At 40.7% G+C, this 18,025-nt stretch overlaps 3 protein-coding genes across 5 annotated transcripts in view; 1 reads left to right on the top strand and 2 right to left on the bottom strand.

Annotated features, from left to right (window-relative positions):
* Nucleotides 1-861: 861 nt before the first annotated feature.
* Nucleotides 862-3,996, top strand: LOC104948873 (protein LCHN-like; the record flags this gene model as incomplete). The annotated part of the gene is made up of 4 exons (XM_010775105.1): nucleotides 862-1,108; nucleotides 1,199-1,349; nucleotides 1,648-1,716; nucleotides 1,921-3,996. Coding segments are annotated over 4 exons (663 nt in total), but the record flags the coding sequence as incomplete, so codon positions are not given.
* Nucleotides 3,997-4,165: 169 nt separating this feature from the next.
* On the bottom strand, nucleotides 4,166-12,449 carry LOC104948870 (FYVE, RhoGEF and PH domain-containing protein 4-like). 3 transcript variants are annotated; one of them, XM_010775100.1, is made up of 15 exons: nucleotides 12,243-12,449; nucleotides 9,632-10,148; nucleotides 9,049-9,517; nucleotides 8,710-8,855; nucleotides 8,111-8,267; nucleotides 7,877-8,015; nucleotides 7,686-7,744; nucleotides 7,280-7,423; nucleotides 6,913-7,085; nucleotides 6,764-6,794; nucleotides 6,599-6,682; nucleotides 6,394-6,519; nucleotides 6,016-6,162; nucleotides 5,792-5,926; nucleotides 4,166-4,829 (listed from the first exon to the last, which is right to left on the bottom strand). In XM_010775100.1, the coding sequence occupies exons 1-15, from the start codon at nucleotides 12,403-12,405 to the stop codon at nucleotides 4,560-4,562; spliced, it is 2,760 nt and encodes a 919-aa protein (XP_010773402.1). In that variant the 5' UTR covers nucleotides 12,406-12,449; the 3' UTR covers nucleotides 4,166-4,559. The 3 variants fall into 3 exon arrangements, with proteins under 3 accessions (XP_010773402.1, XP_010773403.1, XP_010773404.1); XM_010775101.1 differs by lacking the exon at nucleotides 12,243-12,449 and adding an exon at nucleotides 11,016-11,141; XM_010775102.1 differs by lacking the exon at nucleotides 12,243-12,449 and adding an exon at nucleotides 10,659-10,731.
* A 1,066-nt stretch (nucleotides 12,450-13,515) lies between these two features.
* The window catches only part of aldh1l2 (aldehyde dehydrogenase 1 family, member L2), a 15,895-nt gene continuing 11,385 nt past the window's right edge, over nucleotides 13,516-18,025 (bottom strand). Inside the window, exons 20-23 of the mRNA XM_010775099.1 lie at nucleotides 16,503-16,668; nucleotides 16,028-16,133; nucleotides 15,747-15,946; nucleotides 13,516-15,342 (exon numbers count right to left, since the gene is read on the bottom strand). Coding sequence (XP_010773401.1) covers nucleotides 15,287-15,342; nucleotides 15,747-15,946; nucleotides 16,028-16,133; nucleotides 16,503-16,668 — 528 coding nt within the window. The 3' untranslated portion in view covers nucleotides 13,516-15,286. The remainder of the gene's footprint in view (nucleotides 15,343-15,746; nucleotides 15,947-16,027; nucleotides 16,134-16,502; nucleotides 16,669-18,025) is intronic.

Genomic DNA, 18,025 nt, shown 5'->3' with positions numbered 1-18,025 from the left:
CCGTTGCATTTATTTAGCTGTTCTTCTGTTTCACAAAATACATCACAGACCTCTGTTTTTCTGCTTCCTCGTTTCACTTCCAGAAACATACACGTTCTCTCCATAGGTTCTCTCACTGTCGCTCTACCATCCACAAACACACATGCACAAGCCACACCCCTCTCTCTCTCTCTCTCTCTTAAAGGGACAGCGATCTCATCTCACTCTGCATGACCCTAATATCATAGCATGTGTGCTCTGGAGAATCACAGAACGGACGATCGTCCTTATTATTATGCCGTTTAAACCAATTATTTAAATGTGTTTGTTAAATTCGGCATCATGTGAGTTGCGCTGACAGGTCCACACACTGCTTCCCCGCAGCGAGGCTCCCCTGCCCTCCTGCTGATAATTCTCGATCGTTGGCACGCTGATAACAATTATTTTTTTTAAATGGCACTTCATATCAAAAAGGTTGCCGACCCCTGCTCTAGTGTCTGTGTATTCACTGCAAAGCTGGAGCTAGCAGCTGTTTAGCTTAGCACAAATGCTAGAAACCGAGAAAACTGCAAGCCTATCTGTCTAAAGAAAAATAAATTCACCTACCAGCTCCTCTAATGCTTTGCAAAAAAGGTCAACACTTATAAATGTTATTGCTGAATTGAAATGGTTATGCTAGGCTAAGCTAACAGTCTCTTTTATTCTTACTGTTGGCAAGATAACAAAGTCAAATAAAAGCAAGATTCTCTATAATTTGTTATATATTTGTATTTAATTGTAACAAATTATCTTATAACCTGGCAAAACTGTCTTTTACTCATTTTTTTTTTAACACTGTCATGTCACATCAGCGCACATTCAGTTTTTCTCACGCTGCATCAGTGTTGGACAATACACACGTCACACACACACTTGCATCCTGTGTCGCTGTCTTTCTCTCCCAAACGTGTTGATACTTTTTCAAATGTCATCCCCCACCCACCCTTGTCTCTCCCAGTGTACTGCTGCTGTTGCCTGGCAAACATCTCCATCCCCGGGATCGGCGTGGCTGTGCCTGAGTTCCGGCCCTTCTTCTACGTTAACGTGGCCGATATCAGCGCCCTGGAGAACGAGCTCTCCTACGTAGCGTGTGAGTAGATGCTCCAAAAAGGACTGGGTGTTTTTTTGCAGGTACTATCAGCATCTCCCTCTCAAATCTTCTGTGTGGTTGCATTTTAAGGTACTACTGAGAAGATCTTTGAGGAGAAGAAGGATCTGTATGACGTGTATGTAGACAATCAGAATGTAAAGACCTACAGGGATGGTTTGAAGCCTCTGCTCCGCCTCAGCACCGCAGACAGGGAGAAATATCGCAAACTCACTGAACAGAGGTAGGTGACACTGCTAACAACATCAATTATAACCATTCAACAACCAATACACCGTCCTGCTGCCCTAAATACAAAATGGGTATTAATCTCCACCTGAAAATAGTCCCCAACACAGATGGTGACCATAGTAACTAGCAATAACACATTGGCATTCAGCTCAAAGCACCACTGTTGTTAGGTACAGGCTCACACAGCTGCCAGCACAATGTGTACCACATTCAAATATGCCAGTATAATCACAAATAGTACACTCTCCCCTGCAGCTAGGAATAAAGTGTGTGTCTGTGTGTGTGTGCAGGCAGATGTTGCTGTACTCCCAGGAGGAGAATGGAGACTGTGTGTCCAGTGAAGAGGATCTATTTATTCTGTAAGTACAACATGATTTATTTATCCAGCCATTGGAGCAGTAAGCACTGTAACACAGAGCAGACACAAATAGATGTTCAAGTCAATTGAAATTCTAAGATCGCTTTTGTATATATTAAAAAAACATTATACCTTTTTTGGTGGAGCCGGGCTTAAGAGCAATATAATAGTACTCATCCTTCCTTCTAAATCTCTGTTTATCTAGGTTTTTCCTGGAGCAGAACAACAGGATTTTCCAGACCCTCAGCGAGGTGGCAGCGAGCCCCGATCCCACGCTGACCCATGAGAGTGTGAGGGCCATGGGTCTGGATCCCCATGGAGACAGGCTCTTTCTGCTCCACCTGCTGGAGATCTACGGCTACGACACCCTGCTGGTGTCCGAGCAGCTGTGCTGCAGTTGAGAGATTGTGGACGGCTGGCTTCATGCCTTTCATCACTGCTGGTTTAAAAAAGGAGGTAGATTTACCTCGAGAGAATGTTGAGTGCTGCACTACTGGCTTCTTGGAGTCTTACAGAGTGTTCCTTTTTTGTCGTATATCCCCCCGTGCTTATTTTGTTCACCCCGGTTCTGCTCCCTCACAGCCTTATGGCAGGAGCAACAAGAAGTAAACTCATTTATTATAACAAGAAATGTGGTCAGTTCTCTTTGATACAGCATCATGCAGATGGATTACTCCCCCTTGGCTGATTAAAATTGATTCTCTGGATTGGATACAGCTGCAGTATTTCAACACTGATGTGCGTTTGAATGCTATGGATGGCAAAACCCAAAAGGAGATCAATAAAAGTGGCCTGGACTGCACTCAACATCAAGTAGAGGGAAAGCAAGAGACGTCCCTCAAGATTTCTGATCCTGTGATTTGGAGAATTTCTGTGGACAAAACTGAGGAATGATGTACAAAGGTGAAGACGAGCGGTAGCCGTCCTGTAAATAATCCAGTTTGTCCCCTTTATGTATAGTGTGTCAGATGATGTGTGATATGGGTCTGCCTCTCTGCCAATGTTGCTTTCCTTGTATCAAGTGCTGGATTTAAACATCTCATTTTTTAAGCCTCCATGTTGAAATCAGGGCGTCCTTTCCTGAAACGTATGTCACTACAAGCAGGTCAAACAACTTTTGTCTTTAAGAGCCATGTCTGTAAGCACAGTGGTTTCACTCGACCATAACCAGCTTGCCATTTAACCTTAAGACAAATCGTTTTTGCCCCGAGCTAAGACCAAATCAGATTTTCTAATGATGTCCAAAAGGTAAGGTTGATTGATTGTGTTGAGGTGATTTGAAATCTTATTTGCACCGACACTGTTCAAATATGCCTAGTTGTGTTTTTCAGCTTGAGAATCAAGTTATTGACAGCCCTTCAAGGGGTGAGTTGAAAACGAGGCCCTGAGATAATTTCTGTCTGCAGATAAGATTATAGAAAATCAGTTTAAACACAATACTATAACTAAAGCTTTTCACATTTTGAAGCACACTTAGCATGCTGTTGACATGGTCAACAGAGAGGAAGTTATCTTGTGTTGTGGATTGCTGTGAAAACAATATGGTGCTTGGCTGTTTATCAGTAGTGAGAACCTTAAAGCTGCATTAATCAAAATGACAATGGAGGAAATTTAAATAATGAATACACCACTCCAACATGATCTCTGGCTTAAGGTTTTTAATGGCTAATGTATACGCAATAATCAGACATTAGCATTCACATGGAGTCCTGTTTCTTTTAGCTCTACTTTGGGCTTCACCAACTTCTGAGAAAATTAGCTTTTAGCTGCTAGTTGTTCCACTGTCCTTACTAGCTAGCTCTAGCTGCCAACTGTCTCCTGTTGAGCGCTATATAGGTAGAATACAATAGCTTTGTGGGACAGTTTTGCTGAAAACAAGTCTGTTGATGGTGGAAACATAAAACATGTTCATTAAAACTATTACTAGTTAAACTTCATAAAGCTTCAGGGATTAGCTAGCTTGCATTCCTAGCAAGTTTGTGAGCTACATCACATGTACTTATTTGGGTCTGTTGTAATCAATCCTGATTAATGCAGCTTCAAGCAGTTTTTCCCTTTGAAGGGATATACGATATCAGCTTGCATACCTCCATTGATCAGGTATCGCTTTGAAATGTGATGGAACAGCAATGTTCTCATAAATCAATTTTTGGGGAGAATATCCTAATCAGCATGACGTTAATGCAACGTGAAAACACATGCGTCAAGATAAATTCTATTGACATGACAAAAAAGTCAATTATATTGTTCAAAAATTGACAAACACATCTGTACAAAAAAACTAATAATTAGTATTCTGGCATTTTATGTTTTACAGCGATAATTTTTTTAAACATTTAATTTTAGAATTTATTTAGCTGTGAACTGTTTCGAGTGTAAATATTAAATTGCTGTAACATTATCTGTGAAGAAATGGGATCAGTTGAATGTGTTTTATAAGGCAATTATGATCCCACAGAGCCTCTGTGTATCACTGATGCAATTATGTAAGAGAACAACCGTTCGAATATTTTCACGCCACATCGCATGGCCCCTTAGATCACGTGTACAGAGTTGAAGCAGCCATCTTTGTAGTTGAAGGGATTGTCGGACTCATGTTAAAACTCCTTCACTTTATTTTACTGTAAACCATTTCATAAATAAAGTGCAATGACACTTATAAGGAAAACACAGTCTGGATATTGTTATTAACACAATTTACATTCCTTAAAATTTCACTTTAAGATTTCATTCATTTCATAAAAATGTTCATTTCAAAGCTATCGTCTTTAACATCAATGGACTTTAGTCTGTTGTTCTGTGCCCATGGACATGAGTACCTTCAAAGTCCCTGTACTCAAGCGTTCAGGAGTTGTCAATGTCTTCAATGATGAAAAAATCCTCGGAGGGACACACACTTACATCACTGACACATCTTCTGAGGTTGCACTGCCCCCTCGTCACAGCAGCTCTCAGAACAGCCAGCCAGCGGCCTTTGAGGTCCAAGCCAGAGCAGGAGAACGTGTAGGTGGTGTTGGATTGTCTTAAACAGAAACAAGGCCGACCGTGGAGCTCCTGAGGGAAACCGTCCACACTGCAGCCCAGCAGAGGGATACTGGAGAGGGGCTTCAACTCCTGGAGACATGAAAGGGCGAAGGAAAGGATTAAAAAAAGAAGTTGGTGGATGGCAAGCTGTCTAATAGAGAACATGCAATAATGTGACTTTTTGTACATGATGGCAAACAGAAGATGTTGTTGTGTAGATCGCAAGTTTCAAGATGGGATATTATATTGGTCCTTTTGACAACAATACAGTATTTTCTGATATTACACATTACACTTTCCTTTTCATTCATTCCGGGTCTTGCAAATGATGTAAGACAATATCATATGCCCATTTGAGAAAATAAGTTACAATGATAACTAACAAACAACATCCAAAATGATAATATTACGGAGACAACCTAAATACATGAATGGTCATCGTTTAGGCTGAAGAAAGAAAATCCCTATTAGGTTTGATTTACAAAAGAAGAAGTAGTGTCAGTGTTCTAACCTTTAGCTGTATGAACACCAAGACTGACCGTTTATGCAGTCGATTGCACAACAGCTCTTTACAATTTCACCAGTATTTCCCTTTTTCCATGTGGGTGCACGGTTGCATGTATTGTCTGTTGTGTGGTCGAAGAGGAGCGACTGTGGGGACATTTGTGTGTATGACAACATCAATTGCACATCCTATAGAGACAGTCCCACTCCTTAACAGAGACATGCAAACTATATAACTAAGTCACCAAATAGCATGTTTTCTGAAAAACAAATGCGTATATTCTCCATATGAAATAACCACATGGTAAAGCCTATTTCTGTATGGTGAATTAATAAAAGGACTTTTGTGTTTTCTCATTTAATTAGAGACTTAGGGCAAACAGTTTTGAGGAAATTAGAGAATACATTTGAGGAAAAAAAATAATAATTATGGTAAATGATGGCATACAGTAACCCAGTCTGGCTCGGAATAAGAAAATAAAAGGAATAGCCTCTTCCATAATAAACTCAAGGATTAAGCCGTATTTCACATTGTTAGAGACCCCTACCTGTAGAGCAGGGTACAGGTGGAGGACTGGGGGTTCAGTGCGGGTGATAACAGACCACACTTGTTGACAGGTCTTAGGGTTGTCGCCATACAGCAGGAAGCCACTCATTTCACAGTCACTGGACACTGTGGATGTCTGGGAACACACATAGAAGAAAACACAATGCTGTTGAAGCCTAACATCCATTTAATGTTGAATGTAACCTTGAAAAGAACAAGGCTAACCTCCAGTGTCCTCCTCTTCTTCTTCTCCTCCATTCTGTCCCCTCTCTGAGCGATCAGGACGAAGTAGCAGGCTTTACACACTTTGTTCAGTTTGTTGCCATCGTACTCCAAAGGCACTTTGTTGTCTGAACACTTCCAGCACACCACCTGGGGAGCAGAAACACCATCATTATCTTATCCTAAATTAAGCATTTGTTCGGAGTAGATAATTACCAAGACTTTGAAAAAAAAACAGAAACCATTTCAAGGTTTTACTGATCAGTGTATACATGGTTTTTGTAATGTCCCCTGTGGTGTGTTCATGTCCCCTGTGGTGTGTTCATGTCCCCTGTGGTGTGTTCATGTCCCCTGTGTAAATGACACCTGCTATTCACTCACAAATCCACAGGCTCTGCAGTGATGTCTTCTCCTGGTGAGTGCGTTGAAAGGTTCCTGGCATTTCATACACAAGGTCACTTCGTTGTCCCTGATCCAGCGAGGGGCGCGTCGGCCAAGTTCCTCCATCTGTAAATCAAACAGATAAGATGAGGGAAATGTTCTACTTTTTCAAAACAACCAATCTTATAATAATAATCAATCTTACTGGATCTTCTTCCTTTGTCTCCTTAGAAGCCAATTTGAAGGTTTCATTTTTCTTCTGAAACATTTCAATGGCCTCCTGAATCACCTGGAAATAAAAACTTGTTAAAATAACCAATATTTTCCTGATCTATGTGATAAAAATACTAAATAAAAAAAGAACATCTACCTTTATCCATTCATCTCGGTCTTGTTCAGAGCTTGACAAAAATATAAAAAACCATGAGCTACACATTTAATGCAATGTTAATGGACTGACGTTGTATAATACAGGATTATCTGTTCACTGTTGATGTTTCTAATAATATTTTCACACACGTGGCCTGCAGCTCAAGGATCCTCTCTTTCCCAGAGACCTGGAAGGTGTACAGGTGGTCTTCGTTGGTGGTCTGCTGCACCTGCATGCCATCCACTCCGATCCTGCAGCGGACCGTAAACCTCTGCCCAACCAGGCTGAATTTAGGATGGCAGCACAGCAGGAAGTTGTTAAACTGTGAAGAAGAAGAAGTTATACACCTTAATACAATATATAAATGTACACTTTAGGGCACTCTTAGAGTAGTTTAGAAAAAGTAATCCTGGGTTTTATTCTTTGCCAGAAAGCTAAAAGAAAAAAAGTAAATTATTTGCAGTTTATGGATCATTTTCTGTGTAAATGTGTAGTGTGTCTGCATCTGTTTCTAACCAGGAAGAGGTGCCTCTCCGTGGCCGAGGTGTTCCTGGCAGCAAGCTTGAGCAGACGGCCTTCCCTGAGGAAGTCGTTGGTGGGGTTAACCACCTCCTCGTCTCCAACCATCTCATAGATCTCCAGCAGCCGCTTCAGGCTCTCCTACAGGTAAAGAAAGAGAAACAGATCTGTATGGACACAACACTAGTTGGTAATGGACATTTTTGTCAGTAAAAAAGTATTTCTTGGCTTATTCAATTACACTTTCAATATGAACAAAATCCCTGGAGGTATTTGAAAGATTGAAAATTCACAAGACAAAAGGCCATAATGTCAGGGTCACTTTTGGCGATATATTACCATAAATGTTCTGGTTGTCAGTGATGAAATCTTACTTAACACAATAGTAAATGATGTGACTTACAGCTTTGTGGATGGCACTGTTTGAGTGGGTGGCTGCCATGGAAATAGTCTCCAAGGCCTCTGCAGAAACACAAAGAAAGAGGTTTATTCTGATCATGAGAGAAAAGACGTACAAATAAATCTAACACACTCACAGTAGGGATGTGGTACAATAACCAAATTGAGATAATACAAATACTACAGTGTACATACTGTGAGCAGGACCATAATCTGGGCTGTCCTTGGGCAGCTTCTTGAGGTAATCCTTGAGCAGCATCTCATAACGTGGGACCCTCTGGACCGGTTCCAACATGTGGTGCTGCAGGGTCAGGCTGCCACACTCGTCCTGACTCTAAAAAAATGACAAAACACCTGTGACATCCTATTAAGACCTAAATAATTGTATGTAAGTCAGTAAAAATGCATATCCTGCTGGAAGCTCCTTGCCTGTATCTCCTGGACGATGTTTCTGAAGGCAGAGGAACGTTCAGTCCAGGTCCTCACCAGCTCCATGGCCTGGTCAAAGTTCCTGACGTAGTTGGCGTACATCCTCAGGAAGGGTGCGTGTTTCAGCAGAACGGTACCGAGGCCTGGTCTCTCACACCTACAGGTTTAGAGTAAGCAATAACGTTGAGGGGTTATGTGCTGCCTTTTTATGTATAGTTATCCAATTTAAGCGAAAAATGTTCTGACCCACAACCTTTTGCGCAGGGGATATATCAGCAAGAGGGTCAAAGTTCAAGGTGAAATGTTACAGAATGATCTGTACTGCATGCAACAGTATATACTGTTTGTAAGTAAGGTGAGCTGCAGTATAATACATTACAAGTAATAAGTACAGGTTTGTGATTTGGAAGTTAAAGAGACGCAGTAGTTATACTGGCAGTAGATACCATTTCCCATCACTGTTTAATTGTAAATTATAGACACATTTAAAATATTCTTCTTAGGAGTTGTGATTCTGTTTGAACAAGAATCCTTTCTTAGTTTGTAAAGGGACTAATTTCCTGTTTTCCAACTAAGGACGCAATGACTTGACCTCTCACCAGTGGCTGATGCAGCTCTCCAGGTCAGGCAGCAGGAACTGGCTGTGGAAGGAGAAGATGGAGGAAATGTTGGAGAAGATGTTTCTGATCACGTCAGGAGGAAAGGAGCCTCGGCCTGCCTCTTCCGTGAGCCGGGAGCAGAACACCTGTGACGGGAGTTATAGAGGTGTGAGACACTCAAATTCATTTGACACATAACCCCACACAGGAAATGTAATAAAAAGAAAGTTAAATGGGAATGTGAATACGCTGCCATGTTTAACCTTAGTCTCAGATTCCACTAAAGTGTCTGCATTACATCCTTTTAAAAAGACTTTATTTGAAAATGTTGGCACTCACCTGGTCTAGCAGGTGGAGACGAGCCACGTAGGCCCTCTCTGTCTGCAGCAACTCTTTGGCTATATTGTACAACTTCTGCTTGGTGTTCTCTTCATTTTCAGGTACTCCTCCTCTCTCCTTCCTCATTTCATCACATAGTTCATCTTTACACTCATTGTGGATCCGGCCATCTTCTGTAGCTGCTTCACTCCACTGGCCAGAAGACTTGGAGCCATATCCTCCGGGTATCTTGCCTTCTGCCATTTTGTCATTGAAACCGTTCCCATTTTCTAATGTGCCATCTCTTCCCTGCACGCTGCCATTCATTCGTCCTGGGGAATGGTCTCTGCCGATGCTGGATAGATGGGAGTCACTCGAGGCGTGTCTGAGTCCGTGCTTAACCGGGGATTTGATGGTGATGACTGGCCCTTTGCAGTTTGGGGATTGCAGCGATTTCAGGGGTGAGCGGTCATCTTTTTCAGTTTGAATCCTGCAGAAATTGACAGGAAATTGAAGTCACATTCAGAAATGATTGGCTATATAATCAAATAATGTATTAAGTCAATCAAGGTGCATAAATGTATCAAATTAAAACAAATCCTACCTGCTCTCATCCATGTAAACAATCAAGTCAGGCACGCTGAGGGATTTTCCAGCTTTCTTCTCTTTTCCTTCCTTCTTGCAGCTAGGGATTCTGTGCAGCCATGATTTAGAGTTCTTGGCGGGTCTATAGCTCCCTATTCTCCCCAGTACAGGGCTGGGGGTCCGCAGTAATCCTGAAAGTGGGCTGCGGTTCCTTGGCGACAACTTAGCAGGGCTGTGCCCACCTTCCCTGGATGGGCTATGGCTGTCAAGGCCTCTTTTGCCTGGACTTGGAGATCCTAAAAGTGAACTGCCTCTAAGAGAACCAGGAGAGAGTCCGGTGGGGCTGATATGTGCTCCAGACACATTTAAAAAACTGTTCCCCCCTACTCTTATTGGACAGTTCTGTGCCGGGCTGACGCAGCGCACTCCTCTGTTAGGACTCTGCTCTTGTTGAGGTTGTAGCTTTGCAGTGGGGCTGCGGGCTAAAGCCGGCCCTTCCCTCTGAGGCCTCTGGAGGTGAGCTGGTTTAGGAGGCACTGCAAAGAGAAAAACAGCCACAAACAATTAGTGACAAGCCGTAATCTCAAAGAATAAGGATGGATTTATTAGCAGGGGGTAAATCTTTTGGTATCTCAACTTTATTTTATTTCCCGAGGCTCATGATTCCGTTCAAAATCATATAAAAAACAACTTCCGAACATAGTAGTGCTTATTTAGGGATTTATTACAGCCGCCTGTGCCCTAATAAAGGCAGTGTGCGAAGTTATGGCATAAAAGCAGAGCAAAGTGTGTGGAGTTGTAATATCTAAAAAAGGTATATGGACTGATTGCAGTAATGTTGCACAACGTTGTCCAATATTTCTCCATTTTCAACTTTATGAAAATCAAGTAATAAAAAGAAATATGCTGCCCGTTTCAATACGTTTGGTAAACTTAGGCTAGCTGCCTAACTACTTGACAACATTTCAGAAGCAATTTCTTGGTTCTTCCTAAGAAAAAACGTTTTATACAATTACTTTTCGGAAGTTTGATCCCCTCTTTAATACCTTGTGGTTTTAAAAGGCGATCCTTTAGCTGGGCTTCTTCCGTTGACTTTCTCTAACCCAGGCTTAGAGTTTGGTTCTGATCCACTGCTCAATAGTAAGAAAAAAAAATATATATGTATATGTATATAATATATCCTGAATGCTAAATCTTTCAAAAAATACTCAATTAGGGACTTAATTAGATAACTCATATACGAGTCCAGTGAGTACATAATGTTCAAGGTAGGGTTTACTTCCTGTCCAGAATCAAGGATGCATCATAGTATTCACCGCTGTTGCATTACCCTAGACTGACATCCTTACTAGTATACACACCCATTTTTTACTTTCAAATTGTGTAACCCCTTGTTTTCTTACCTGCAGTTTATGTCCAATTGTATGCAAGATATCCATAACTTGAACAACAAAGAAAGACTTGCTGTTCACGCCTGACTGCTGACAGATTTGTTGATCATGTGGAAAATGCAAAGCCGACTTTCCCAAGACTATAATACTTCTGCTTTCTTACTTCTCTCTTTTATTCATGTAGTCTACTCATGTCACATTTGTGAGGATGTCAGTGGCAACTTTTGAAAATACATACTAGTACTATCCCTCCCACAGAATCTAGTCATTTTTACACAGCAACTATTTCACTCAATCTGCATCAATTGTAATGCAATGTTACAAATTCATTAACAGCCATAGCGTTGCCTATGTGTAAGGCTGCTTGTTCCATCGAGCCTCACACCAAGTGGAAGCATTATTTGCATTGTCGGCCCTGTTTCAGGCTGCATCTGACAGTACCATTGGAGCAAACATACTTCTGTAATCTAAACAGATAGCTGTGCTTCGATGGGGGAACAGAACAGCTTTGTGTGTATGTGTGTGAGAAAGGGATTTACAAAAGCCAGTCTCAAAGTCCAGGCTGAATCAGGAGAAAGAGATTTCACTGCAATAATCCAACAAGCTATGAGGCCAAAATTCAAAAACATAAATACAGTGGTATTTCATTCACACACTGACAAGAACTTAACATAGCAGTGACTGATCTAAGCCAGGCACAGGGAGAGTAAATGCTTTAACTTGCTGCCCTATATAATCAACCAAACAATAAACAGTAAGATCCAGTATTTTGTTGCCATAAACTCCAATGAAAACAGCCTATCTTTGGTGACTAGAAAACTAACAATAGGGACAAGTAGCTCAGAATGTAGAAAGGAAGTCACTTTTGAACATGTTTTTTCCACTTGCTTCCAATTAGTGAAAATGTATCTTTTTCTATTGTTTTGGTTAAAGGCCCTTTCTCCACCTGCTACCATTGTATATTTAATGTTATTCATTTGACAAAAAAGAGATACAAAACGGGCTCAATCTTGGACAAAAAACTTAATAAGGTAGTTCAAATTATAATAAATTCAGACAATACAGAATGTTTCAGGTGGGGTTTACTTGTTGTCAACCTGAACCAGTACAACAGTTGCAGTTGAATTTGCTGTGCAGTATTGTAGTATTAGAGCCAATATAAGCCTACTCGTGCAGTATTCTTGTTTTTGTGTGATTATAATGATCTAAACAGCCAGTTTTAAATTAAAGGCACCTCACCTGTGTTTGAGACTACGCACTCCTCCGCGTCTCTGACCTTCCGCCTGACCGCCGCTCTCCTGAACTCCTCCGCGCTGCAGTTCACAATCAGACTGTAACTCTTCTTCAAGTCAAACATTATCAAAAAGTTAAAAGCCTCAGGTCTAACTTCTTGTAGCGGCATGAGATTAGGAGACCCCGAGACTCTGTGCTTCTGTATTTCACGTGCTCAATCAATCACCCCCACTGATATCTCTTCAGCGGACAAGCCCCGCCTCTCAGATAAAGCACTGACCAATCAAAACACAGTTTTCAGATTGGGGAGAGAATCTGAGATTTTGACAAGATTTCAGGGTTTACATGCTATCACTTGAAACCTGATTGAAATGTAATGATGTAATCCCCCCAGGACAATGCGTCACAGTTGAAGTTTATGTTGTTATCCCTGTTGAAGAGTATGTAGACCCCGTCATGTCATTTTAAATTGCACTACATTATTATTCATTTAGCAGACGCTTTTATCCAAAGCAACAAGTGCTTTCAACCATAAAGAAACGAGATAAAAAAAAGGAGGAACTTTTCAAAAAGACAAACCATTTGAAGTGCTATTAGATGATAGATAAAACAAAAATATTTCACACTTTATGAATGACATCAGATATTGGAAATAGCATGAGGAAGAAGTCTGATGTAAGTGTGCAACATGTATGGTCTCTCATACAAACACACTTTTTCAACATGTAATATTTTTTTATGGAAGGACAAGGAGGTAATTTGAGGTAAACACAAGTCATTCTTGGAATATGAGTGCTGCAACAATATTTTGTTGGTAGATCAGTCATGTAATATAAAGAGTTTTCTTCACAGTGAAACATCTTTGAAGCTTGGGGATAATGCAAGGTTTTGGTGCAATTAACCTAATATATTCTGAAATGCTTGGAAGGAATGTGTTGTTTTGTCTACTGGACGAAAAGCACTTTGATTAATCATTTGATAATGGGCAATATCCATCAAGCAATACCTATATCCATCGATCACTGAATTCAAAGTCCAGAGTGCTCACCATGGAACCACAAATCAGTGTGAGAGGATATAGAAATCTATCCATTTCAACAAAAATATCTTTCACTTTTAGCCTGCCATGATCTTAAGATGGACTGAACCAATTATTTATACAGCATGACAACTATCAGGGCTGTAAGCGCTTTTCCTCCTATGTCACATAACCCTGTATGTGTTGAATTTAACCTCTTTCCTCTCACCATGTAGAAAAATAGCATTCTTAGTATCATTATTTCACAGTCAAATTCAAATCAAAGTTTATTCACCATTGTATGACAGTACCAGCTGAAGATGTATTGAGGGGGAAGATCTCACCTTTCCCACCAAGGATGAGAAAAAAACACTTGCATCTTAGCCCTTCCTGCCTTTAATGATAATATGGGTACTTCTTCACTTAGTGATGCATAAAAACATCTAGCTGGTGTCTTTTAAGAATATATCATAGAGTTGTAACATACAGTCTTCCTCTGTCTGATAAAAATATATCAAATAGTATTCTCCTTCTATTGCTAAACATATTTACAAAAGTCAAATTTACTAAGGGGAACAGGGTATGTCTAAAGAATGAAACATGATGTTAACAACTAGAGTGTGTGTGATGGAGATAGAATAAAAATGGCTGCCATTGTGACAATTAAATACTGATAACAAATGTAAATTCTAAGTACAAACAGAAATAAAGATGAACCATTTATAATATAATTTGAAATATGAGGGTAATACATCAGCATGAGTAACTTCGGTTTGTAATTTCTATCAAAGTCAATTTTGCTAAGCTGTGTAATTGATTTGATTTGATAACTGTCTAAAAAAAACATTTTAATTTAAGAAACAACTAGCATCACTGCTGAATGTTTGTCTTTTGAAAATGATTTTTCATGACATAGTTTAAAGGGGCTCATTTTGAGAAACTCCCTCTTGAGGGGACTTTGGGATTTGGGACTTAGCAGACCATTTACATGCACAAAAACACACTACAGGGAAGGGAAAACCCCCAAAAGCATAATATTGCCTCTTTAAGAATATGATGCTAGGAAGCAGCTAAAAAGTTAAATAAAACTGACAGGTACAAAAATCATTCTAAAAGTATGGTTCTTTACAAACTTTCTCATTAAGTCCTTAATTATTGAATCAATAAGAATAAAACATTGTGAAAAATCCCTTATTTTCCTGCTATCAGTTTGTTTGTGTGAAAGTGAATTTTTTTCAGTTTCCTGCAGTGATGTATAGATGTACTCCAGGGTGTGTCAGTACACTGTGACATCACTGTGGGCGTGGTTACATGTGCACACTTCTCTCCCCACCCTGATTGAGATAGTAAAACAAACTTAAAAGTTCAAACTACCCTTAAGTTACCCTTGAACTCTGTCTAAACCTGCTAATGGGGTTGAAATGGACCTTGAGATAAGATTTCCCTTAAAAACTACTTTTATGCAGATAAATTATTCTAATGTAACTCAGGCTTTCTGAACTGAATCCTGTTTTCCCATTATGTCAATGATCAATTCTGTCCACTGGCTACTGAACACAAGCTTCAACATTCACGTTTTTGTGTAGATGATCATTCCTTAACTAAGTAATCATACAAAGGCAGCATTACAATTAAATGAGAAATACATGATTTTAGATGATTTAACAAAATTGATTCTTGAAAATAAAGGGAAAACTGGTTTCAGGTTGAAAATGTGGTGTTTTAACGTAAAACACAATCCTTTAAAACTGCAACCTTGAGAACAATCAGAGCTAGTTCGGCTCCCATTAGGCGTCCAACTCTGGGTTTTGTGTGTGGATACACAGACGCGTATAAACCACACATGTTCCTTGTCCATGATGTAATTTTTTACGTAGAAAGCCAAGAACAGACAGGCGCGTAGTCCAAACTTTGGCTCTTCTCTCATTCACACTGACACACACACTGTCCAGAAGCAATGCTAGATGAAGCTGGATGTCTGACTGAGGCAGGCAGACGAGTCTCTTCCTGTTCAGATGGAGGTCAGTGAGTCTCAGTACTCCACGGTAATTGCTTTGGTCTTGAGGTATTCCAAGAGAGCATCCTCTCCTGTGGATCAGAACAGCAAAACAAAAATCACTGCACTGATTCGAGAACAGTTCAACCAAACCAGGTGTTCATTTGACTGACTTTTAGAGGGTGGAAATAACTAGTATTTGAATCTAGAAAGAGTATTTAAAATATTTGTTTTTCTTTTAAGCCTTTTGCTCTTTTTATCCAGGTTGGGGAAACACTGGTCTAAGTTGTGATTTAATCAATTTCTCGCCTTGATGGGAGAACTATAGTCGCCACCTTAAGGTTGTTATTGGACATGATGCATAACCAACTTGATTATTCTAAATAGTCACCTGGGAATATTTCCTAACTAAAGTATTCATAATGACAGTGATTAATTAGTCAATTTAAGACAGTAACACAACTTTCTAATCTTCCAACCCCACGTCTCTACTCACCGAGGTCTTTTCCGAAGCCAGACTGCTTGAAGCCTCCGAAAGGGGAAGCCACGTCGGTCTTGTTGTAGGTGTTGACGAAAACCGTCCCAGCATCCAGCCGCTCGCTCACGTACATGGCCTTGTTGATGTCGCGTGTGAAGACGCCTGACGCCAGGCCGTACTCTGTGTCGTTGGCTCTCCGCAGCACGCCGTCCACATCGCTGTAGAGAGGTAACCGGTTAGAGGCAACCCTGCAGCAACCAGGGTGAGACACTCTTTTTCTCACACATCTCAAGACTCACCCATCTTTGAATTTGGACACCACCATGATGGGGCCGAAGGACTCCTCTTTAGCGATGAACATGTGGTCCTCCACACCAGTGAACACAGTGGGCTCCATGAAGAAACCTGAAGAAACACGACCACTGGATGATAAGCTAATGCTAACATGATGCTAAACTTCAACAGAGAAGACCGAAAACAAGAACAGACAGCTTAAACGAAAACCAATTCAAACAAATTCAACAAGTGAAAAACTTAAACATCTAAAATAAAAACCTGTCTGTACAGTTTATAAAATGTACGATACATTTTCTCCTCGCTATACAAAAAAATCAGAGTTGTCACAGTAAATACGGCTAAAGCTAACTGTTACTAAACATACACCTGTGTATGTGTGTAAATGCGACCTGACTGTAAAGAAAATGAACCACAGACATGTTGCTGTTGTTCATAATGTGTAGAAGCCAATTGCCTGAGGGAGGCTTTGTGTTTTACCTGGCCTGTCCACCCGTTTGCCCCCATACACCAGCGTAGCCCCCTCCTTCAGTCCGACCTCGCAGTACTCCAGCAGCTTGTCCATGTGGGCTTTGTGATTCTGTGGGCCCTGGTCTGTGGAACGATCCAGAGGGTCTCCGATCTTCATCTTCTTGAGCTCTTCCACCTTAGAGGGAAATGGTGGAGAAATACAGAAGATATTTTTCTGACTCATGATGATGTTTTTGTATCTTCTGCTCAACTTGACACAATCAAACTGCTTTATGGGAAGTGACAGAGGGTGTGTCAGTGTTTGGCAGAGGTGGGAGTAAATCCTACATGTGCAAGTCATGAGCAAGTCTCAAGTCTTAACCTACAAGTCTCAAGCAAGTCCCAAGTCACTGTGGTGAGAGTCAAGCAAGTCAAGTCATTGCACAGGTCAAGCAAGTCACAAGTCCAACGAAATTCTGATGAATAACCCCAGTTTCCACATTTAAATCAGTTAAAATATTGTGGTTATGAAAAGTTTAGTTTTATTTTCAACATAAACAGCAATGGAGAGTGGGGCGCTGAAATTATAACGCTATAAGTTCTAATAGGGCTCTAAAGTAATAACAGGAGTACAACACAAATATTTGGCATCAACATGTTGAGCGTCCTGCCCTGGCTCCCCTTCAGCAGGGTCACAGCATTTCTCCATGGTCTGTCCAAGGTGCTCCCACCTGACACTGTCTCATTGTTTTCCTAACTGTGTCTATGTAGAAATATTGCATCAAAGCCAATACAACGGAATAGTGTATAATAATAATAATAATGTACCAGAGCGCATGATATGTGTTTGTGTGCAGACAGTGCGACATTAAGATTAAACACATTTCTTTCATTTGGGAACACTCACATACATATGGAGTTGGACAGATGCGTGTAAATGACTGTTCATGGTAATTTGAAAACAAATGCCGTTGTCGGACACACATAAACACACCAAACATACACACACGGAGCTGAGCAGAGCACAAACACACACACACACACATCATGCGCCTTAGTGACCGGACATCTCCTTCATAAAACGAGAAATAGGGGGATTAATCGGGCAATTCGATGTGTGTAGAGGTGTGTGTGTGTGTGTGGTTAAACGTAGCAGCCTGCGGTCGCTCTTTAGCTGTTCTAATGAAAGTCAACACAGTGAAAGCGTTGCGTAAAAGGCACAGCTCTTTGCGTGCTGGTGCTGCACTTCTCAGAGGCGGAGTTACACGTCCCGCTGCCTCCTGGTGGTGTAGCGATTTCATGAAGTGAATGAGAGTCCGAGTTTGAAATATAATGTATGCACTGCCATTTCCCAACATAAACATTACAGTCTGCAATGAAACGGTTGTCTCCTGTGTGCTCCACTTCCTACTTGGCGCTCCGGTAACTTTCTCGTACGAACGAGATACAGTATATATATATATTTGTTTTCATTGCCCTAAAAACAAATGCAAATATTTTTATTTTAAAAAGTAAAGTCGTTTCGAGTCATCTGTCTCAAGTCATGAATTCAA

This window comes from Notothenia coriiceps, unplaced genomic scaffold (assembly GCF_000735185.1).
Source record: "Notothenia coriiceps isolate Sejong01 unplaced genomic scaffold, NC01 NC01_scaffold00015335, whole genome shotgun sequence".
Classification (NCBI taxonomy): domain Eukaryota; kingdom Metazoa; phylum Chordata; class Actinopteri; order Perciformes; family Nototheniidae; genus Notothenia; species Notothenia coriiceps.
This window is presented reverse-complemented; position numbering and strand designations above follow the sequence as displayed.